The sequence below is a fragment of the Triticum dicoccoides genome, chromosome 6B (genome assembly GCF_002162155.2).
Source record: "Triticum dicoccoides isolate Atlit2015 ecotype Zavitan chromosome 6B, WEW_v2.0, whole genome shotgun sequence".
Taxonomy (NCBI): Eukaryota; Viridiplantae; Streptophyta; class Magnoliopsida; order Poales; family Poaceae; genus Triticum; species Triticum dicoccoides.
Genome location: NC_041391.1, coordinates 712,566,328 through 712,589,082, shown reverse-complemented (window position 1 = coordinate 712,589,082; position 22,755 = coordinate 712,566,328). Strand labels below are relative to the sequence as shown.

Sequence of the window (22,755 nt, the reverse complement as noted above, 5' to 3'; positions counted from 1 at the left end):
AGTCTCTGGCGCACCAGGCGGGCCTTCATCTTTGGCTGAGCTCGACGCCCTCACGGTAATTACATGTCGCACCAACATATATATCTAGAATATTCCATTTTCGTTGCCTTTCGGATGTTTTATGCCACAGACATGTGTTTGCGGGCCGACGAAACTCCGTGCACCATACTCTGTTTGAACAAAGGCCAGAAGGTGGACGTGGGAAAGAGGGGGATAACGAACCCCTTGGAACCCACATTCCATAACCAGCCGATGCCCGCTTGGCACTTCAGGGTTAACTTGTCCAGTGTGAAATTGTGGCATGAGGATTTGCCTCCTCCAGTACGGCATGGGGGAGAGGACGATGAGACCCCCTGCAGATTGGAAGCTGCAACGGTTAGGTGCTTCTATGGCCGAAGAATCTTCTTCGTCTGGAGCCGGCGGAGAGCACACCAAATAACCACACATCTACAAGCATGTATGGAGACCACCACCCCACCTACGCAAGTACCATCTCCTGTAGTGACGCGTGAGAGTGACGGACGACGTGATGAAGGGGGTCCAATAGTGGCTGATGTAATTGGCCCCGTAGAACAAAGACTGGATGATGAGATGGAGGAGACGGTGGACCCAATGGGTTTCCTCAATACAGGTGCCTATGAAGGTGACTTAGATATGACGAGTCAGCCATATGACGAACTGGGCTATCAGCAAGCTGATGACGATATGGATGATTTGCTCAGGCAGGAACGTCCTAGCAGGGATTGCAAGAAGTCTCTCTTCATGAAATCCTCACAGGACATGCCTGAAGATGCCGCCTCAACACAAGCTCAACTAGTCGGGGGTCGTACAGTGCTTAGCCCGGGAACACTGGGGCAGCGGTTAAGGAAGGGTCTGCAAGGTGTGCCCAAGAAAAAGGAGAGGAAGAGATCGGGGAAGATAGGCTTAGCTGCCTGCAAACAAGCCATAGCACATAGCAGCCAGACGGTGGATTCTGAAGAGGTACCCATCAAAGGTGCGACCATGTTCCATGTCATGGGCGAGTCGATGCTATCGCCGAAACCGCTGGAGGCACTATCAGGGGATCTCAGGAGACTGCACGACCATGTGTTGTCGACTGAGAAAAGCCTACTAGCCTCGAAGGATCTAGGATATCCGACATACGCAGCTCGTGTGCCTGAGGGGAAGTGCTACGTTGACACACAACCCGTGGAGGTGTTCTTCCTGCGGTTTGACCATATCTTCAAGATGTTTCTGACAAGGCGGCTCGATTTTACAATCGTCCGCCTTTTTGCGCTACATATGAGCTCCGTCATGAAGAGAGAAGAAGCCTCGCATATCTGTGTGGCGGATCCGTACTACATGCACGAGTCCTTGAGTCTCGACGACTTTGAGCGTGAAACTGCTAGGGAGTACCTCCAAAACTTCATGGTACAGAATAAGGACCAGGAAATTGTCCTCTTGCCTTATCATCCAAAGTAAGTCATTTCCGGACAACCCTTTCGTACATTTCAATCATTCCTTCTCGCTCATATGGAGAATAATTTGAGGTGTCTTTTCCCCCGCAGCAACGGGCGCGCCGTCCTTATCATTCCTTACCCGCGAGTCTCCCACGCCGTGTATTTGGACCCTACCAGAAACTACGAGAAGAAGGACTACAGCCACATAATGAATATTCTAGATGATGCTCTCCAAGGCTTCATCATTAGGGGTGGCCACGTGCAGATCAAGAAACAAAGGAACAAGAAGATGGGTTTCGCGCATAAAACTAACTTCTGCTGCATCCATGTCCCAAAACCAAGCAAGAAAAATGGATTCTACATCCTCCATCTCATGATTGAGTTCAACACAGATCACCAAAATCTTCGCATCACAAACAAAAACGATTATCATATCCACAAGTGGGTAGAATCTCATGGAGAAGCAGATTATAAACTTAGAGATGACTTCTTTCGCATCCAAAGGGACATTGAGACGATGAACATGAAAGAAGTCATCGATGAGAAGGGGATGTTCCACCACGGCCCTATATCGTGAGCTGAAGTCCGAACTCGCATAGGCATGCAACTTCATGACCTCTCACCGTTCAAGAAGCTAGGGTCCATCCTCGATGATATGGAAGGATGGGACTTCTAGTGATTTACGATGCCGATGATGATGATATGTGTCGGTTGAACTTGTATACTTTCTGTAGCAATGAAACTTTGTGATGTCCACGGTCCCTGCCGAACTTGCATAACACTACTTTGTTAGTTTGGGTACGATGACCTGCGTACCTCTAGTTAATTAGTTTGCGTACTGTATGTTGCATCCAGTTGCTAACCCTTTCTTTTTCGTGTTGCTCTAGTATATTTTGTTGCATATGATTATACATTCTCTTGATGAAGATGCATCTCTAACAGGTATCTAGCTTCTTGATGCCAAGGTGGCAGTGCTAGGTTGTGTACAAAGGGAAGGTTCCGGGCGTGTACAACGAGTGGCATGAGTGTTAGGGTATCTCCAGCCGTTCGGCCCCCCAGGGCGCCTAAATAGAGCGGCCTGGGGGCGTGCCGGCGCTAGTTCGGCCCCTGGGGCGACCTAGCTCCTAGTCACGCCCCCACGCGCCGGCCCCAGGATGCGGGAAATTTAAACTTGGTCGTTCCCGCTCTCAAAAGACGCTGCAAATCCGGCGATCGGACGTAGTCTGGCGTTACAAAAAACAGAGCGCCGCCGTCGCAAGTTCGCGTGCGCAACGATTCACTCGGCGGGGTCGGCTCCAGGCATTGGCGGAGTCGGCGTGCACGGGCTCGTCGGTGTCGGGGCTGCTTCAGTGCTGGGCTGCGTCGGCGCGGCTTCGGCACTGCTGGGCGGCGATGTAGAGGCGTCGTTCGGGCTTGGCGTCCATGTGGTCATGGGCGTCGTCGGCGTTGCCATCATTAGCTCGTTCAGGATGAGGCCGCGCTGCACCAGGTACCACGCCTTGAGCTTCTCATCGTTGTTCTGGAGCATGTCCGCCCCGCCCATCAGAAAAGCAATGTCGGTGTTCCTCTTCTTCGCGGCGACGTTCGTCCGGAGCAGGTCGAGCTTGATGGCGTTGTTCTTCATTAGCGACGACCACCGCGCCTCGGTCTTCTCTTCGCGTAGGACGGCCCGGGCCTGGGCGTCGGCGAGGCAATGCTCGATGGACTCCTGCACTCGCCCGGTTGCCGCGTCGGCGCTTTTCCCCTTCTTTGCCAATTTGTGGCCGTTCGGCCGCCCCTCTGACGCGCCCGGAGTCGTCGCGTCCGGCTTGTCTCCTTGGCCGACGACGGGTGGATTCATCCCCGCCTAGTCGACCGATGAGGAAGATGCCACCGCACGCGTCGCGTTGTCGCGGGCCTTCTTGGCTATGGCCCTGTTCCGCCTGTCGGCGGTGACTGCTTCGCGCCGCTGAACTTCCACCCTCCACTCGGCGTTCGACAGGCCCGGTGGCTTCGATGGCGGCACCCTCGGCTTCCTCTGCTTCGGCTGGGCCACGGCACCAGTCGCGGTTGCCGTCGCGCGCCGCATGGTGTACTTCTTCGGCGGCATGGCGTACTTCTTCGCGGCGAGCGGGAGGGGGTTTGGCAGGAGAAAGGGAGAAAATGGCGGGAGGAAGGCGAGCGAGCGGGAGAGATGCGAGGGAAAAGCGTCAAGAAACGGCGGGAAAAGGCCCTCGGGTCGCCTCCAGGGTGGGCCCACGCGCCTTTTTCGCTTGTGCCGGCTCCCCAAGCGCCCCCCAGGGCGCCGGGTTCAGCCTGGGTCCGCCGGCACCAGTTTTGGCCCGAGCCGGCGAAAAACGGGTTTCTGGGGGCGCGACTGGGGCCTTTATTTGGCGCCGGCGCGGCAAAATCGCCTGGGGAGGGCCTGTTGGGGGCGCGGCTGGAGATGCCCTTAGGCGCAAGTGAATGGGGTCTCAGGCGCCAGCCATAAAGGCTTCAAAAGCAGACAACAAGCAGAAGCTAGTTACTTGAGGTTCATGCTAGAGCGAGAGAGGACTCGTAACTGCCGCCTCATGTACTGCATAGTTTCGCTCTCACTCATAGTGATAGCTCTTCTCACGTATATCATTGTTTAGATGGATGGCGATGTAGTTGCAAGTATTCGAGACTTGTATCACTATTTTCAAAATGATGACGACAGACCACTTCCTGTTGGATGATGATTATGATGATGACCACCTTGTATCGCTATGTATATGCTATGATTACATTTATATGTGTATGATATGCTAGAGATTATTGTATAAAGCCCAAAACAAAATTCAGCAGCACAAAATGTGGAGCAGAAAAAAATAAAAAAATCATAACTGTAGCGCGGGCTATGGCATTAGCAGCAGCGAGCTCTTAGCAGTAGCACTCTTTTCATAAGGGCGCTGGAGCTATTATCAGCAGCGCGTGTTTCGGATAAATGCTGCTGCTATCCCTAGTTAGCAGTAGCGCTGGCCAGGCCGCGCTACTGATAAGCATTAGCTGTAGCGCCGTATCAGTAGTGCAGCTACCCGCGCTACTGATAAGCATATAACTTACGTTACTGCTAGGCTTTTTCCTAGTAGTGAATGGACAAGGATGCGTGAAATCTAGCTATACATGTGTCAGAACCGTGAGTTGGTTGCGAGATCTTATGGGTTTTAGCTCTAGCCTACTCCAACTTGTTTGGAACTAAAGGCTTTGTTGTTGTTGTTGTTGTTGTTGTTGTTGTTGTTGTTGTTGTTGTTGTTGTTGTTCTTGTTACCATATTCCTGAACACGCTTTGCTGAACCTCTCGCTGTGATTGCTAGCCATCGCATTTAGTCTCCCCAATGGCCAAGGCACCACTAAAAGCAGTAGAAGCAACACGTTCCTGATCTAACAGGAAAACATTGAGTGTGAAAGCTTAATCTGAGAAATCGGGTGATGGGTTGAGGACTAAGGTGAAAACTGAAAAGTGTAGGGCTTCAAAGCCTTCAAAGAACACAGACAATAGGTGATCTCTACAAATCTTTAGGAGGAAGCTTTGGCTGCAAGGCACATGGGACAGTAGCAACAAGGTGGGAGAGATGCAACCTAGAAGAAGCCAGTGCAGAATCAGGAGATCAAGGAGGAGGACATGACAACGTCGAGAACGGGCCGGCGGCAGCAGCATCGTCCTCTTTGTGGGATATGGCGGCGGATCATGCGGGATTGAGTAATCACGGTGATGGAATTATTTTTAAGATCATGTGGGAGGGAGTAATCCTGGTGATGGCCTTTTTTATGTGAAATCCACAATGATATGGACTATAGGAGGGTACTGATGAAGTTTTTCTGATGTTAATTACGAGTATGTTGGGTCCTTCTTACGTGTAGGTTGAGTCTTTTTCTTTCACCATAAGAATAACATAAATAATAGGGTCAAGATAGATCCAATACATAGATTGAATAGTTAGAATATTTTTAATGATGTGGATTAACTGGGAACTCAAAGAAAGTCTGTAATTAATATAGATATAAATAGATATAGATAAATCGATACCAAACAGATGAGTGAAATAATATGACACTTCTTAATTGTCTGTTGGAAAAGGCAGTGCCTAGAAGGTGCTAGCTGATGGACAAACGTGCATAAGTGGATGTCTAGGCAATCAAGAAATTATCTACCCGAACTAGAAATCATTCCTTCTTGCACTGGCTGACCAAATGTGTCATATTACAATTATAATTATAGTAGCGCTAGTTTACTTATTTATATGCTCTTAATCAAAATTTATACATATTTAATACCACAAATACACATAATATCTTCATAACTACACAACCGCCTAGGCCCACCTAGAGCTCTTAAGTGCCGCCTAGCTAGGCACTAGACAAAGGCCAACTACCTCGCTTTCGCCTAGCACTTTTTCATCACAATGCCCTACTCTAAGATCCTATTCTCCTTTGCAATAGTTGCCACACCCGCTGATACATTACTCCGCGGATCCAGCCCATGACTCTGACGAAAGCCAAGATGGCGTACAGCGTGAGAAAAACAAGAACCAGCAAAGCAGCGACGGGATCGGCGGAGACACCGGCGGCAAACGTACAGGCCACAGTGGCGGCGAGACCCTTCACCAGGAACGTTATGCGATTCATGTCACTGCCGGACGGGCCCCTTTTCATCACGAGCAGCGTGACCAGCAGGACCAGCCCCGTCGCGAAGGTGAGCATGTTGAGCGCCATGAAACATGGCACCGTGAGGCCTCCGTCCCTGGCAGCGAGCAGGCCCTCGTCGTTGGCCAGCTTGGTCTTGGCGTCAGAAGCGGCTCCGCCGTGCGCGGCTATCAACAGTCGGAGATAGTCCTGCAGTATCCACGGAGGCGGGTGCATCGCCGCCTGGAAGGCGAAGCCGACGAAGAGCGTGGCCACCGTCATCAGCCACCCGCGCATCTTGTCCAGATACTCCGCGTCTTCTTTAGCTCGCTGAGCTGCCGCCACCGCCACCGGGTCCTCTTGCCCGGCTGCCGGATGACCGGCGCCGGCGCCGGCACCAGCACCAGCAGCCGCCGCCTGAGGATTCGCATGACCGTTGGGGTCGTCACCTGCCCGAGGCACAACTTCTAAGATTTCATGAGACTCAAAATCCATCTAATGATCTATGCGCAGATGTTGCACAGCTTGTTCAGTTGTTCTTTGTGAGATGTAAATAAAGCTGGGTTTCCTCTCCTTATATGCAAGCATATACGGTATATAGCTTTCATATAAGTAATAACACCAAAAGAATACTACTTGGTCAAACTTTCTACACATTGCATGTAGCTTCAAATAATAGTACCACACAATACAATAATACTTCAAACAGTTGACTTGTAGTCAACAACGTAAGACAGAGAAGGCGTCAATTTTTTTGGACATGGTACGTAGTTTTCAAATAATTAATAACACCACAAAAACTAATAATACTTCAATCAATTGACATGTAATCAATGGTATGGAGAAGACATAAAGGTGGCATCGAAATTTTTAGACATGGTACGTAGTTTTCAAATAATAAAATTGTTATTATTTGCTTGGTTGAATTTTAGTCAATGATATGGAAACCATGGAGAAGACGTCAAATTTTTTGCACACGCTATGTAACTTTCATATAATAATACTACAAATAATAATACTTCAGACGGTTGACTTGTAGTCAATGATATGTAGAAAACAAAAAAGACGCTGTCAAAATTTCTCAGCATGATATGATAGCTTTCAAATAATTATAATAAATAAAACAACTACTACTTCAATTGGTTGACTTGTAATCAACTACATAGAAAAGACGGACAAGGCGTCAACATTTCATGACCACAAAGGTTTTTGTCTTACTAGCATATGGAAAAGAAAAGTGCCTCTGTCAAGAAGCAAACAGCATACCATGAATCTCATCGTGCAATCACGGCATCTGCCATTGTAATGTGAGAAACTTTTTTTTTTTTTTGAAATGGGGTGTACCCTGGCCTCAGCATCAACTGATGCACACAACCGCATTTCTGTTACTGTATGTATCTCGGTTGTTATATATCATCATCCATATCCATCGGCTGGCTTAATCTTATGGTTCTGCCTGCGTCATGCCACATGCGACACAAATCTATGTAGTACGTAAATAGATTGGCATCAGGGCGAGGGCGAACTTATCTATATTTCTTTAAGAATTGATGATATGCAGACTAAAAGAAAAATGATAAGAAATCCTATTTTTCTCTCAAAAAATAAAAACTCTATTTCGAACTAAGTTATAAAATTAGTAAACAATAAGTATTGATTTTGATATTTAAGAGAACAAACTGTATATATTAGTGGGCCACGCAAAATACAATCCAAGAGAAATGTTTCAGCCTGAAGCACCTTTTTGTTGCACTTTTACTATTTTTCAGTCGTCTGAAAACAAATTCGTCTCAGGTCGTTTTTTAGTCCGTCCGATTCACACGAATCTCCGCGATTTTCGTTTGTCCTCAGTTGGATGTGGGTACGTGGCGGACTTTTCCTGTGTTGTTGGGCTTTCGGGTTTGCGGGTCTATGGGTTACGTTATTCGATCCGCGAAGCGCCAGGTGTTTTTGAATTTTCTATTCAGTCTGTGGGGCGGCGGCCTTTGTTGTATTGAGGAGGGGATTGGTGGGGGTGGGCCGAGGCGGGGCGGAGATGGCGGAGGAAAGGCGGGGGCGGAGGCGGCGGAGGGGAGGCGGGGGCGTCCTCGCCGGTGTGTAGCAACGGAGATGGCACGCGCTGAGTCCTCCGCGAGGAGAGCTTGTAAGCAGGAGGCGTGCTCCACAGGGCCGGCTGCACGCAGGTCAGATGTCGGTTTGGAGAGGAGCTCGGCGGAGCTGCGCCGCCGTGTTCGCCACCAGCAAGCTTCAGTCGGTGGGTGCGACGGCAGTCGTCGGCGCCGTCGGGGCGCAAGGTATCACGCTCCTTCCTGCTGCCCTTTTTCTGTTCTATATGTCTATGCCCTCTGAATTTCAGTTCGTCGCGATTGTCACCGGTCACAGACCTCCATAGCAGGGGGTGGTTTAGTTGTTTGTAGTTTCGGCCAGGAAGGTGTGTGGTAGAACAGAAACGCCCCTGAATCTCTTCAATCCTGGGGGAGTTTTTTGAGTGGTTCATCAGAGAACGCCCCTGAATTTTGCTGCAGGCACCTGTATGTGTGTGTCGCCCAGTTTCCGTTCACTAATTACGCCTCAACTTTGTCTTGAATGTAGTTCTCTTTTGTTCTGGATGTAGACCTCATTTTCAGTCTGATTGAATTTTCCACATATAGTGTGTTACCCTGTAAGATATTTGAGAAGCCCAAGGAATGTTTGTAGATGGTCAGAGGATAGGTAACTGAATGTATGCGTTCTTTTCTTCTGCAGGAGTACTAATATGGAGAAATTGTAGGGTGCCACTTTTTGTTTGTCAGCTTCATTTTGATGGCTTTTAGTTAGTAATGGATGTTATTTGTTTTTCAGAGAGTTTAGTGATTACGTAGAGAATGGCTTAGGGATCATCTGAATGTTGTGTTATGCACCAACTAACCAAGCAGTAGATTGTTCTGAAACTAGTGTACGCAATGGAATTTGTTCCAGTTACCCTCTTTTAATCTGCATAAGTGGGAAGTGGAAAGTTTAGATATCTGTGCTCATACATGTTCTTTTGGATCTATATTTTCTTCCTTATACACATGTCATTTTTGAATGTTTCTTCTCATAATTCAGTATGTAAGTCTGTTTGGTTATCTTAACCTGAACGAACAACTTGCTCGTCTTTTTGTCCTGTGCATCGATGAGTTTGCAGGAACAGCAGAGTTTGTCCTTGAAATGCAAAATATTTTTTCCCCTGATGATTGTCAGCTTAAAATGTCCCTTGGCAGCGTCAAATTTCATATTCAGTAGTCTGTATTTTTTCTTTTTTTGCCACCTCTGAAACTGAATGAATAGATGTTAAGACGCTCCTTCAGTTATGAGTTACTCCATAATAGCATCAGTATGTTTGATGTCCAGTGTCCGGATCCTTTTTTGAAAAGGCTTTCGGAATGACCACACGTTTTTTTATCTTGTCCGATGACTAGAGAGTTATTTTAGCTCACATTATGTCTTCATTCTTGGGGTGTATTCACGTGCATTCTTTCAAATGTCGTATGTTTGATCATGTTGTCACTGTCTATGTTGTTTCAATTATGTTTTTTCGTGCCATGACCATGATCTAGCCCATAGTCATCTTGTAGAAGTAGTTAGTTATGTTTTTACTTTTTTTTGCTGCGAGCACAACATTTTTTGGTCAATCTTTCAGCTGGGTGTGGAGCTCCGCTCCCACCGGATAGCTTTCACGTTCTGTTCAGTTTTATTTCTTAGTGTGTTTTTTCCTCCATGTTTTTCATTTTGTATAGCTTGCAACAGTTTATTTTGCTTTCTAGCATGCTCCTTATCTTGGTGTATGTTTACTTTTTCTATAGTTTTCAAAACACTAGTGTTATGGGGGGAGGGGGTGTGTTCTGGACGTCTGATGTTCTTTCAAGGCTATTTTTCTTAGCTTTCTTTTTGCCCATACATGCAGGTGTGCAGATTATGCAGGTCATATACCTTACAGCGTTGGCTATGACCACAGCTACGATCCTGATAATGAAATGTCAAGCAGCGACAGTCTGGAGGAGAGTAGCACATGCAGTGATGATGTATGTCCATGTAGATTTTAATTGGTTTTTTCATACCTTTTTGTTTTTTTGTTCCTGTCTTTTTACATGTGTAACAACTCCTTTCTTTTCTCTTTTTCTGTTTTGTTTGCTCTGAAGGAATCTGTGTCCAGGAGGAAGAAGATGCTAGAGGATGCTCTATTCGGCTTTTTCAAGGAGGTACGTTTTATCTTCTTGTTTTTAGTTTTTTTAGTATTTTTTTATGTTGATGGTTTCTGTTTGTTGGTTTCCATCATACCCAACAGGCTCTCAAATCTCTCAAGAGGGAATTCTCAATTTTTTGTCAAAACGCTAATATCAAAGTCGAGGTTGCTGAATCTCTTGTACAAACTCTATGTTTTTGCATCACTGAATTCACTTTTTTTGTTAGTCTTAGTCTGCTTTTTTCAATGTGGTTTTTCAGAATAAAAGGCTAAAAGCAACAGGGCTAGGAAGGGATGCGTATAGTGTGTATGCCACCAAGTACTTCGCTGAGATACTCAAGCGTATGGCTATTGGCCGGAAGAATGTGATCTCAAAATACGGGTTCGAGCATCTCCTGAAGTTTGAGAAAACTGAACTCCCTTCTCACTTCACCAGATGGATTGTTGGTTGCGTAGACACAATATCTTCCCAAATCATTATTGACGATTAGAAGATTATCTCTCTTTCTAAGGAGTCTGTCCATCTTGTGTTGGGTTTGCCGAACAGTGGCGTTGTAGCGATGCCCAATAAGGAGAGAGGGAGGAGTTTCATTACGTCTAGGTTCAATCTTTCAGAAATTCCAAATGTCACTTTCTTTGGAAATATGCTCACATCAGAAGAAGATCTTAGCGATGAGGACACCTTTATATGTTTCATGGTGATTGTTATGTCATGCTTTCTGTTCCCTTCTTCAAATGATCATATACACACGGACTTCCTATTCCTTCTGGAGGATCCTACTGTCACAAGGGGATTCGACATGTGTCTTCTTGTCTACCAATGGATTTTGACCGGCATCAACCAATATGTGTTGTTTGGTAGGGAAACCGGCAGGAAACCAAAAGCCTTCGATTTCTGCATATATTGCTTGGCTGTAAGTGTTCAGTATCTCTTTTGTTCTTTTTGTTTTTTTGGTCACACATACCCCGTCTATTGTTTTGTTCCTTTTCTCTCTAAGTTTTTTTTTGTGTTTTTTGAAGGTGTTGTATTTAGATAAGCTTGACTTTGGTGTAAAGGTGGTCGAGCAAGGCGCCCCAAGGATTCTTGCATGGAAGGGTAATTTGATTAAACATTTCTCGGAACTTGACCGGAAGAAGAGCAACTTGTTTGGAAGGAGACCGTTCAAAAATGAGGTGTGTTAGATGTTTTTGCATTTTTGTGCTGAACATTTTTTCTATCAGTAGTTGAAAAGGGAGGTAGGAACATACATCCTTTTTTTTCTTTTCTGTAGATAGTCTTTATTTTTGACTATTTTTTTCCTTTTTTCTGCATCAATCATTTTTCTACGGCGCATCATCTGTTTGCAACTGAAATGGGTGCTCGTCACGGCATTATACAACAAGGATGAATGTCAGTATCTTTCAAAGAGGAAATGTTGTCATCTTATGCTAACGTTCTACATGGGCAGGTTTTAGTTTTGCCTTTACTATGTTTTGTTATCTTTTCCTTAAGTTTTTTTCTCAAGTTTTTTTGTCATTTTTTCAGTGTAGTTCTTTTTGTGTTATTAATATTATTGTTCTTGTCAGATTATTCAGGGCATCATTGGCAGCGCACACTGCGACAACATAAATGAGTCTGGTTTTCAAAATGTTCAGGAAGCAATAGCATCAAATGTGTTGAAGTTTCTATCTGGACCTGGAGTATCATCTCTTTTCAACGCTGGTGGTCAGGGCACCCTTTCAAAACTAGCATCATTAGCGAAACAGAAGATGGTCATATCAAGTGAGGATGATAGAACTCACAAAAAAGGTTTACGCGGTATGCATTTTTTAGTGTGTTTCATGCTCTTTTTTACTTGAGAAGCTCATCAGATACTTGCTCTGTTTTTTTTTTATTGAAAGTTATTTTGATCACTGTCAAGTTATTTTAGTTTTTGTGGTCTTCATAGAAACGTTTTTTATTTTACTTATGTGAGTATATGTGTCTTTTGTTTTGGAAAGCAGAGTATGGTGAAAGCAGTGATGTGAATGAGAAGCTCAAGCACGTTAAGAGCAACATCAGCCGAACAACTGTCAAGATCAATGAAAACATGGTTTCATCAATTGCAGCTAGCAAGCATTCCGACACAGGAACGAGCAACAACAAACTTCCGTTGCAACCTGTTGTTGAGAACAGTTTGTCGTTAGTTCATAAGGACTCGCATGACGCTTTAGGTTCATTCGTGCACTTTTTCTCCATGTTCCTCTTTTATTCCCCCCCCCCCCTTTTCTGTGTTCTTTTCGTTGCTTTAGTAATTAGTAGTGGCTTTTTACATCGTTTTTTTGTGTTTTTTCTGCAGCAACCCCAGAATGTGCGATTACTAAAATTGTTGAACACAGCAATGAAAAAGGTAAATCTATTTTCTTCTTTTTCTTTGGTACTTAAGTTTAGTTTTTTCTATAAATTGTGCAGTCAAGTCTTAATTTTCTCTTCTGTTCCTTTCCCCCCATCCAAGTGCCCGAAGTGGAAGTAGTGAAGAAGGTCAGGGCTAGGGTGTTCAACACAATGCATCGTGAGCAGGAGTTTTCTTTGATTAACACATTCCCAGCAGGGTTGAAGGAGCGCAACTCTTTTCTTCAGTTTAGTGTGCAACACAGCCAGGGCACTTTCACACGCTCCACCAGTCTTACCGGCACAAAGAAGGATGTTGGAGGTCAGATTGCACCTCCTGAGGCAGGGCAGAGCAATTACCAGATGATTAACCACATGTCACCAATTGGCCGTACAAAGCTGTTCAGCGAGGTCAGCTTTTTATGCATCTTTTTTGTTTGTCGCATTTCTTTTTTTTGTCACTATGTTTTTTCATCTAACACCCCCTGCACTATAGGACTGCAACATTGGCACCAGCAACAACCCTCCTAAGCTCATGGCATTGGCAGACAAGTTTTCAAAAACCAGCCAAATCATTGGCACAAAACAAGCACCAATCCCAGTGGCTGATCTTTCCCCCTCTATGGTTAGTGTTTAGTTTCTTTACTCTCTTTTTTATTTTTATTTTTGTTATGAGGCTATGAGGGATATAGGGACCTGAGTGCGTCTTGTTATACCTCTCGTATTTAGTCATTTTTTAGTCTTGTCTTAGTACTTTTATTCAGCATTTTTCTGTGTTCTACACGCTCACCATAGTTCGGCAGCTCAACCAATCAGCAAGCAACATTTTTTTGTCAGCATACATAGCTGGACAGTCCTGAAATCTTCAATCTATATTTTTTTGCATGTGTGTAGCCGTTTTGGCTCAGTTTTACATGATTTTTTTGCATGTTAGCTTTCACTGAAGCTTTTTTATTTTTGTTTTTGGAAGCCAACTAAGAGGAAGGCAGACATCGTTGATATCAGTCCAACAAGTTTTGGTGTCAGGCAAATCGAATTAGCTAAGAATGCAGATCTTGTATACAACAATCTAATCGGACCAATTGCGAAACGTCAACGCCAATCTACAGTAGGGGTAGAAGAGGTTGTTGATGTGCCAGACGACACTGATAATCATATCATTATCGATGAACTTGCACCGGACACCGTTCTCAATCAAGGTGGACATGATAATTTGATCATTTTGCGACCAAAAAGTCTCTTGGAACTCCCAATCGAGGAAAATGAAAAGTTCCCTGTGTCAAATGAAGAGTGCATGCATTACAACTCAATAATCGAACTTGCCTATACAAAAAGAATTCAGAGGTATGTTAATCAGTTTTTTAGCCTTTTTTATTAAGTTAGTACAAGTTTAGGGCTTTTAGACTCTAGATAGACCAGCTAAGGTCTGATACTTTGAGTTACTGACAATATAAACATTAGTGAATAAGTAGGCAAGTAAGGTTTTTAATTTCACTATCCTGGGATATGTTCCTAGTTCTACTTGAATAGCTCATGGTAAGCATAGCAGCATACAAAATCCATTTTCCCAATATAGCTTAAACAACGATCAAATGTTGTTTCATCAGAAGATGGCAATCGCCAAGACCAAGAACACCGACTAGATTATTCCTGTTCGCCCATAGAAAAGTGTGGCCCTGCCTGATCAGTTTTTTTTGTTCTATGTGGCGAACAAACAGGAAGTATGCGTTGGCGTACTCAATGGTTCATTGCAATTACGTATCACTTGGACAAAGCCTTATGCCAACCGGGCACATCGACAATTTCCTGATCCCTTGCTTTTGTCGGAAGTTCTTCGAGGACCGTCATTCCTCAATCTCTGGAAGGCACCATTTCTTCCCGAACATTGGCGTATGTTCTTATTTTGGCTCAGCATCTATCATTTTTTTTGCTTGTTTTTATGTCATTATTTTTGGTGTACATTACCCTCCCTCTACTTTGCCATTTTGGTCATGTATTTGTCTGTTCCCCGCAGGAGTATATTCTGAACTACCCAAAAGATGATAAACTAAGATCAATTGCCACTTCTTTTTTGGGGGCAGCATCAGCAAGTAGGGGTAAACGGCTAGATTTGTCAAATACGGTGTGTTCTTCTCTGTCCTTTTTTTCTTTTTTTGTTTGTGTTCTATTTTTTGCCGTTTTGATATTTTTTGGTTCTAACTCTATTTTTGTGTGTGTTTATTTTTTTGTATTTTTGATCAGCTGTTCTTCCCCACATGCCTCGACAACCATTGGATAGTGTTTGCTGTCAATTTCAAGTGGAAACTTTTTGCTTTCTTGGATTCTTTTTACGACAAGGACTCATATCTTCACAAGTCTATCAGAGAGAAATTTGTAAGCTGTTCATCACCTTTTTTTTGTTTCTGTCCATCACACTTTATACATCACATCATTTTGTCTAAATGCTTTCCCCCCATCTATATGATTTTAATTTTTATGTTTCTTTTTTTCATCATTTTTTTATTTACATGTAGATCAATAACTTCATCAAGTTGTGGGAAATCATTTTCCAAACAGACCAGCATAATTTCAAGATTTTCAAAAGGATGTACCCTCACGTGCCAAAGCAGATTAATGGGTCAGGGCTCTCTTTTCCCACCTGCTCTGTTTTTATTATTGTTTTTATCCCCCTTTTTTAGCTTGCTTTTTTTGAAACATCACCTCCTTTTTCAGAAATGATTGTGGAGTGTTTGCAACAAAGATAATGGAGATATGGGACCCAACCTTGGATCTGCGCAAGATTTTCTCACATGAAGACATCCAACACATAAGAATTCAATACATGAACCAACTTTTCTTTTGGAAGAAAAACACTGCAGACAAGAGCCTTGTCACTCGTTTCAACTTGCAGGTTCTTCTTCTCATTTATTCATTTTAACTCTTCGTTTTTTTTCTCATTTTTCAAAATTGTATTTTTTCGCATCTTTTTTATTCTTTTTTTGCATTTTTTCTAATTGTCTTATGATGTGTGTTTTTTTTCCTTTTGATAGGGGTAACTTCGTCAGCGATCCTCCATGATAGCGGTGTCGTTCTCTGTTTCTAGACTTGTTTGGATGGGCATCAAGAGAAGAAGAGAGCTCATTTTAAAAAATTCTGTAGCATCATCTAGATCATTTTGTGTAGTGTAGTGATCAATGGAACTGTTGAGGAAGTTGTCGTTGGTTGTACGAGCATCTCATATTGTTGTAAATGGTGGCCACTTCTTTTTTCATGTAAAGACAAATCTTCTATTCTATGTCATACGTATTAGTTCTGAGACAGACTATCATTTACTTTATCATTTTTTTGTTCTACCGTAATTTTCACTATTTTCAGTTTTATTAATTGTTCAGATTGGCGTCAGATCTTCTTCTCTATTCTTTCTTTTAGTTTCCCTCGGTCTTATTTAGTATGTCTTCAGCTTTTCTTTTTTGTAGTTTCTTATTTTAATCTTGCAGTCGGTACCTAAAAGGAATAAATTGTGCTCGGTAAGTCCCTCCCATTCGCTTAGTCACTCTCTACTTCTTTGCTTCGGCACCTCATTTTTTCCTTCCTTTGTTCAATAAGTTTGTACAATCAGAAAATGTAAATAGTCCTGACTACTCCTTTGTTCTCTATCCATGCAGGGTACGAGCAGATGGAGTTAGAGTTGCAGGGTAGGAGCCACGTCATTGCTGCAGTTGGGAGACCTCATCGGTAGGTATGTTGGTAGCGTTGATCTCTTTGTTCTTTTCCCTTCTAGCATTCTGTCGTCCTTGCCCTGTTATATGCATGAAAAGAGTTATTTTGTTAGTCGATAACAATACCATTTTTTTACATTTTTTATATGAGTGTGTCAATGGAGTGCTATGTTTATTTTCTAGTAGTTTTTTATAGGAAATCACCTCCATCAGCCGTGCTTGGCTGGTTTGTCTTCCTAGATCTCTTCTTTTTGGGGATGTCGTATACTTTATCCAGATTAGTGCATTTCCTTTTTGTGTGACCCGGATCATTACAGTGGCTGCACTTGTAGAATGTCTTGGTTTTTATGCGTTCTTGTATGGTCATCATTCATGGGCGCCCTTTTGTGTGTGCCTTATCAGGATTCAATAGCCCAACAGTTGAATTGCTGCCCCCACTCTGCACCATAGTTGTCAGTGTGCCTATTGTCTTGTTGGATTTGTTGCTCTCCTCTGTTTGTTCTCCTTGCCCATCCATCTCTTCTTCTCCTTCTCTATCCATATCAATTAAGTGTTGTTGAATCCTGAACATTTCTGATACCAGGTATTCAAACTTCCTTTGACTCTTTGATGCGTTTGAGCCAAGCTCCATTAGCTTCATCCCTAGGACATTGTATCTCAGTTTGTCATTATCTAATATGAGTGGAATCTCCTTGGGTTTATTCATTTTCTTGCCTTGTTTCCTCCATCTGTCTATTATGTATTTGTCTGGTATCTTATCCACCTCAAGGTGCAGCATCACTTTCAGAATATGAGAACACAAAATGCCATCCTTTTCAAACTTGCAACAAATGCAGGAGTAATCTTCTTTCTCAGTATCCACTTGCACCACATAAAGCCTTGTCTTGTGTTCTTGTTTGTAGTAGTTCTTTGCCTGGTATAACATGTATAGTTTCATTTTTTTCCTCTTCTCTAATTTGCAGTCTTGTTACATCATTCAGAATGAGCTGAAATTTTCTGAAGATGCTTATGTTGTACAGGCTGTGTGCTTGTCTCTCGATGTAGTACTTAGTGTTGAATGATTTCCAGGAAACTTTTTTGTGCTTTGCATTATGGTCAAGCTCATCCTCATTTGCATGGATGTTGTCTAGTATTATCTGGTATTCTCGTAGGAAGCTTGTCATGCTGAACTGTGCACCAACCCCCTTCTTGAACAAAGCATTTGTGCCCTCACTCCTAGCTGTTGTTTGGATGAATGGGAAAAACTTTGTCTTGAAGTACACTGGCACAAATTTTTTCCTTGCTTCCCACATGTCTTGGAAAATTTTCACCTCACCCACATTGTAACTTTCAATCATTGTTTGCCATAGTGTTTCAAACTCTCTCTCTGTCAATGAGTTATTCACTATGTCATGAAAGTCCTCATATAACCCTTGATTCAGTTGGAACACTCTGCACCCTTTCTCTTCGGCTTTTTTCATCACATGGAACAAGCATGTTCTGTGTGTTGCTTGTGGAAACACAGCTTTTATTGTCTTTTCCATTCCTCTGTCTTGGTCAGTTATTATTGTTTTGGGTGCCTTGCCTCCCATTGCTGCTAAGAACTGCCGGAACAACCACTTGAATGTGTTAGCAGTCTCATCGATAATAAGGGCACAAGCAAACAAGTACGTCTTCCCGTGTGGAGAAACACCAACGAACGGTGCAAACGGCAAGTTGTACTTGTTTGTTAGGAATGTTGTGTCAAAGCTGATGCAGTCCCCATACTCTTGGTACATTATTCTAGATCTAGCATCTGTCCAAAACACACTCCGGACCTTGTTTTTTGCATCTACTTCCATTGAGTAGCAAAATCCAGGGCTCTCAGCTTGTTTCTTCTCGAAGTATTGCTGCACTTCCATGACGTCACTATTTTCCAATTCTCTGTTTATTGTGGTACCATAGTTACTCACTTTCCTTTTGTTGTATGGTAACTTGTCCATTCCTCCTCTTATGTACGCCAATACTGCCACTATCTTCCTCGTAGGTATGTTGCACCTTTTCATTGTTCTGATCAATGCTTTCTCTTCATCAGACATGTAAACATGAGATCTAAAAAACCTACTGCCAGGGTTGAGCTCATGGTTATGATCAAGATTGAGTTTAGTTATGTGCCATCTTCCATCTTTCAAAGAAATTAGCATGTGTGCTTTGCAGTCTGTCTTCGCTATGACAGTGCTTTTTCTTTGTACAGACAAGTTTTCCATTTCAGCCTCTGTATTATGCCCATACTTGTTGCATTTCAGTGTTACCCTTGTAACTTCTCTGTCCCTTTTTTTGCTGGTTGTGCGGGCAGTCGACACAACAGATATGGAGAAACCAGCTACAAAGGCATAGAAGTTTAAGAACTTTTGAGCTTCTTCCCTCGTAGCAAAATGCATCCCTGTTTCAGGTTTCAGCTCGCTATCAATTGTTCTGTCGTTCCCTCCTTCTGCGGCCCGTCTTTCATTTTCCAAAAAATCTTCTATTGTTTCTTCACTGATTTCATTATCTTCATTCTTGTTGTCTTGCACTTGCAGATGGCATGCATCAGTTGATGTTCCCGCCTCTCGAGACTGTCTAGAGGAACCAACATACACACATGTCGTAGAATCGAGATTCCAGGTATGATTTTGCTCCCTCTCAGAAGAGCCGTCTCTTCCTTCATTGTTTGTATCAACCTGCACGTGTTGTAGTGACGAGTTAATCATTAAATGTGTGTCAAATTATCTCATTTTTTTTCTTTTTTCCATTAGTATGATAGTTTCTATTCTTTTTTGCTTACTGATGCCCTTTTGTGTTTTTTTTCTCTAAGGTTCTTCACTATAAAACATTTTTGCTCACTTGATCCAAGCGAATATCATCAAAGAGGGTTGGCCTCCATGGATCTCCTTGACAGTCATCAAACGATATATCATCCCCTCCCTTGGATAATTCAAAAGCTGTTGTTTGTGCATCTAGATCCTCCATTTGCACAGGAGAATTGTCCTGGTCGTCAACAAAGTCACCCATCATGCCTAAATCCTGAAAAAAGGGAACATTGAAACCTATCACATGTCCTTTTTGATATTTTTCATCATCTGTTTTAAGTTTGTCACTTTTTCCCTGTTTCGCATTTTGCTTTTTAGTTTTCTTTTCCCAACCCTTTTACCTGAAGGCTTGGTGTGCTGTTGGACGTGTAGTCGCCACCCAAGACCTGAGCCGCCTTTGTTTGTTGTGAATGTAGAAGAGGTTCACCCGCATCGCTTGTTTGACCAATGTCAGCAGCACCCAAGCACGACTCCGGTCCCTGCACATCAGTGTGACGAAAGTTGGTCTTTATTTTTACTTTTTTCAAAATTTTCTTTTCAATTTTGAATCTGCCCGCACCTGGGTATTGATTGTCTGAGAGTCTCCATTTAGGTCAATATAACCCTTCAACAGCGCCACATAAGAGAAGTTTGGCTGTTTTCATGCACATAATTACTTTTTGTTAGTTTGCACACAAGTTGTAAGGCATAAAAAATATGAAGCATTTTTTCCTTCCTCCATCGACCTGCATGAACAGAGCTTCTTGGCTTCCAATGCACATATCATGCATATCCTCATTCATGCAGCTGTTCACCTGTAAAATCCAGTCTCTTTTTCAGATACAATATAGAAACTCAAGAACAAATATGTGACAAAGAAGTAGTTAATTCTATCATTACTCTCTTTTTAGTCATATGTCACATTGAGTCAATTTGCATTTCAGTCATAATTATTTTAGTCTTTTTCTATGATCTTGTGTCTTATTCGGTGTTATTTCAGTGTTAATTTGTATTCTTCTCAGTCTTCTTGGATTCAGTGTTATCTGCTTTGGATTCAGTAATTAAGTTCTTCAAGTCATATTCAGTGTGTGTTCCTCAGTATTTTTTTTCTTTCTATCATTCATCTGTTTCAGTTCAAGACTTTAATTTGTGTTCCTCAGTATTTTTTTCTTTCTATCATTCATCTGTTTCAGTTCAAGACTTTAATTTGTGTTCCTCAGTATTTTTTTCTTTCTATCATTCATCTGTTTCAGTTCTTAGTTATCAATCATTAGTTATCTTTATTCCTTAGTCCTCTTGGTATTCTTCTCAGTCTTCTTGGTATTCTTTCTATCAGTTATCTATTTTCCATCAGTTTTCTGCTTCGGATTCAGTAATCAAGTTCTTCAAGTCATATTCAGTGTGTGTTCCTCAGTATTTTTTTTCTTTCTATCATTCATCTGTTTCAGATCCAGTGTGTGTTCCTTAGTCTTTTCAGTTTTAGATTTCTGTATTTTAGGTTCAGTGTCATTTTAAACATGAATGAAGAATTTATTTAGTCATGTTTATCAGTTTAGTATATAATACATATATCTGTGTGTTTTCTTGTTTCAGAATCTGCTATGCTTTCTTTCTTCAGATTTGTCCATGCTTTCAGTTTTTTTTAATGCGACGAGGAGGCATATTTAGCCGATGGACGTAGATGGAACCGGCAGCAAGAGCAGTAAGCATTTCTAAATGATTTGAGATTAAGTACATTCTGTCTTCACTGATAAGTACACTATCAAGGACCCAGTAAGCCTTTCTCTAGTCATTTTTTTTGTCATTTTTATGTCATTTTCATCAGTCTCTATTAGAAGTAATTTCACATGTGGTTTTTTGTAAAGGAATGCAAAGTCATGAACTGTCAAATGTTCTTTCACTAGGTTTTTGAGTTACCTACTTCCCCTAGGGAAAATCTGCCACTAGTACTAGTAGCTTACACATGGACTGTCTTCTTTTCTTCAGTCTAGTTTCTGAGTTATTTTGCATTGTCCTAGGTAAAATCTGCCACTAGTAACAGGGGGGTGTTGGGGCGAAGGGCATCAGCTAAGATATCTAAGTTGATCCCCTAACCTCAGCCAAGATATCTAAGTTAATCTGACACAGAGCACCTGTCTTCTCTGAATTTTCAGTTTTTATTCACGGGTTGAAAGATTCTTCAGTAAGGGAAAGTATGCAACTAGTGAGCTGGGTTGGGGCGAGAGGGGTATACCTTAGTTTGGGCGAGGGCAGTTCGCGGCCGCGCCAAGTAGCCCAAATCTGGATCGCAAAGAGCATCCATGTCTTCTCCCCCGTCAGCCGCCATCGCGCCCGTGCTCAGACTTTTACTTGAAGAAGAAGGTGATCGGGATAGAAGGAGGAGGAGCACGGAAAGGCCTGGGCTGGGGGTGGGGGGTGGGGGGATGGGAGGGGCCCAACCCAGCTTGCTAAACGGGTGAGAGAGAGAGGGGGGTGGTGGGCAGCGTGGGTTCTTTTTGTTCGTCAGCCTTCGCGTCCTTGCATTAACAGGTCTGCCTGGCGGCCCGTATAAGGGGCAGGTTCCTTTTACGTAAACTAGAAAGAGCCCAAGAGGCTTGGGCAGATTTTTTCGACCTGAAGCAGGAAAGAAAATAGACGTTTTTCTGTACTGATTAGTTTCTAGACACGGGATATACTCAGACACGTGTCAATCAATCAGTGGAACAAAAAACGGCCTGACACCAATTTAAAATCAGTCAGACTGTTGATTAGTCACTCCCTGTTGTTGTTGTTGCCACCTACGTCAAAACTGGCCCTAGACCCCGCAACGGGTCTGAAGAGCCCAAATCCCACCATCGCTAGCCCCACGGCCGATCGAACCATCAAACATGCTCTCCTCTCATTGGATCACCACCGTCACCCACTCACACACCCACGCGAGTCGAGCGAGTAGGGTTGCTTCACCCTCTTCATCGCCGCAACCGCTGCTCCGGCCTCCGGGGGGATGAGATGGAGGTGCTGGTGGAGACGAGCATGAAGGTTGTGTGGGAGGTGCTGGGCAACTCCGTGGTCGATGAGCCCATCCTCGACTATGGGCTATGTAGTTGTTAGGTGAAGAACATGCATTAGGAGCGACAATAAGTTCTCAAAAAAATTAGGAGCGACAATATGCCTATATATAAGGAAAGTACATGCATTAGGTGAAGAACATGCGTTAGTTGCGAATTAAGCGACGAGTAGCTGACTGCAATAATAAAAAACTTGTTGCTTGTTAATCGCTTTGCATAGATCAGTGGCAGGCTCCAGGCACGCACCCGGTATGCCCTATTGGTACAGCAGCGCCAGCCGCCAAGTATGCAAGGGCGCAAGGCACCCACAATCCTTGATCAGGGTCAACCGAATCACCGTCAATCCATAAGAACACCAGTTCACCGAATCTCCACCAACTCTCTCCAAGCAGTACAATGACATCCGCTTCGCCGACGGCGAGACCATCCACGACTTCGACATGCGGATCACAAACATGGCGCAGCTCGAGGAGACCATCCAGGAGAAACGGGTCGTCTCTGTAAGTTCCTCTCCGTCGTCCCGAAGAGGTATTCACAAATCGCCTTGTCAATTGAGACACTTGTTGATCCGGCGCTCTCCATGGAGGAGCTCACTCGGCGACTGA

The 22,755-nt window shown here is 43.4% G+C and overlaps 3 protein-coding genes across 5 annotated transcripts; 1 reads left to right on the top strand and 2 right to left on the bottom strand.

The window, feature by feature from the left end:
- Window positions 1–5,699: 5,699 nt before the first annotated feature.
- LOC119320013 lies at window positions 5,700–6,589 on the bottom strand. Its single transcript, XM_037594159.1, has one exon. The coding sequence runs from the start codon at window positions 6,558–6,560 to the stop codon at window positions 5,856–5,858; it is 705 nt and encodes a 234-aa protein (XP_037450056.1). The 5' UTR covers window positions 6,561–6,589; the 3' UTR covers window positions 5,700–5,855.
- A 1,551-nt stretch (window positions 6,590–8,140) lies between these two features.
- On the top strand, window positions 8,141–15,926 carry LOC119325253. Of its 3 annotated transcripts, none has more exons than XM_037598994.1 (19): window positions 8,141–8,359; window positions 9,991–10,108; window positions 10,226–10,285; window positions 10,372–10,434; window positions 10,530–11,183; window positions 11,290–11,442; window positions 11,653–11,717; window positions 11,836–12,067; window positions 12,253–12,462; window positions 12,588–12,638; window positions 12,753–13,030; window positions 13,116–13,244; window positions 13,590–13,963; window positions 14,338–14,509; window positions 14,634–14,741; window positions 14,861–14,992; window positions 15,133–15,236; window positions 15,332–15,509; window positions 15,649–15,926. In XM_037598994.1, exons 7-19 carry the CDS (start codon window positions 11,658–11,660, stop codon window positions 15,652–15,654), a joined length of 2,034 nt encoding a protein of 677 aa, XP_037454891.1. In that variant the 5' UTR covers window positions 8,141–8,359; window positions 9,991–10,108; window positions 10,226–10,285; window positions 10,372–10,434; window positions 10,530–11,183; window positions 11,290–11,442; window positions 11,653–11,657; the 3' UTR covers window positions 15,655–15,926. The 3 variants fall into 3 exon arrangements, with proteins under 3 accessions (XP_037454891.1, XP_037454889.1, XP_037454890.1); XM_037598992.1 differs by having other exon boundaries at window positions 8,142–8,359; window positions 12,744–13,030; XM_037598993.1 differs by lacking the exon at window positions 10,372–10,434 and having other exon boundaries at window positions 8,142–8,359; window positions 12,744–13,030.
- A 141-nt stretch (window positions 15,927–16,067) lies between these two features.
- LOC119322066 (protein FAR1-RELATED SEQUENCE 5-like) lies at window positions 16,068–21,440 on the bottom strand. Its single transcript, XM_037595575.1, has 7 exons — window positions 21,337–21,440; window positions 19,850–19,918; window positions 19,684–19,758; window positions 19,466–19,603; window positions 19,159–19,338; window positions 16,522–18,995; window positions 16,068–16,397 (listed from the first exon to the last, which is right to left on the bottom strand). The coding sequence occupies exons 1-6, from the start codon at window positions 21,427–21,429 to the stop codon at window positions 17,169–17,171; spliced, it is 2,382 nt and encodes a 793-aa protein (XP_037451472.1). The 5' UTR covers window positions 21,430–21,440; the 3' UTR covers window positions 16,068–16,397; window positions 16,522–17,168.
- Between the last annotated feature and the right edge of the window lie 1,315 nt (window positions 21,441–22,755).

Bases quoted from the DNA above. Each gene is read 5' to 3' on its own strand.
- LOC119320013 (XM_037594159.1), bottom strand. From the start codon at position 6,560: ATGGATTTTGAGTCTCATGAAATCTTAGAAGTTGTGCCTCGGGCAGGT.
- LOC119325253 (XM_037598993.1), top strand. From the start codon at position 11,658: ATGTCAGTATCTTTCAAAGAGGAAATGTTGTCATCTTATGCTAACGTT. The intron at 11,718-11,835 runs GTTTTAGTTTTG...TGTTCTTGTCAG, and splicing joins CTAACGTTCTACATGGGCAG to ATTATTCAGGGCATCATTGG. The intron at 13,245-13,589 runs GTTAGTGTTTAG...TGTTTTTGGAAG, and splicing joins CTGATCTTTCCCCCTCTATG to CCAACTAAGAGGAAGGCAGA.
- LOC119322066 (XM_037595575.1), bottom strand. From the start codon at position 21,429: ATGGCGGCTGACGGGGGAGAAGACATGGATGCTCTTTGCGATCCAGAT. The intron at 19,919-21,336 runs GTATACCCCTCT...TGGATTTTACAG, and splicing joins CTGCCCTCGCCCAAACTAAG to GTGAACAGCTGCATGAATGA. The intron at 18,996-19,158 runs GTGAGCAAAAAT...CAACACGTGCAG, and splicing joins ATGATATTCGCTTGGATCAA to GTTGATACAAACAATGAAGG.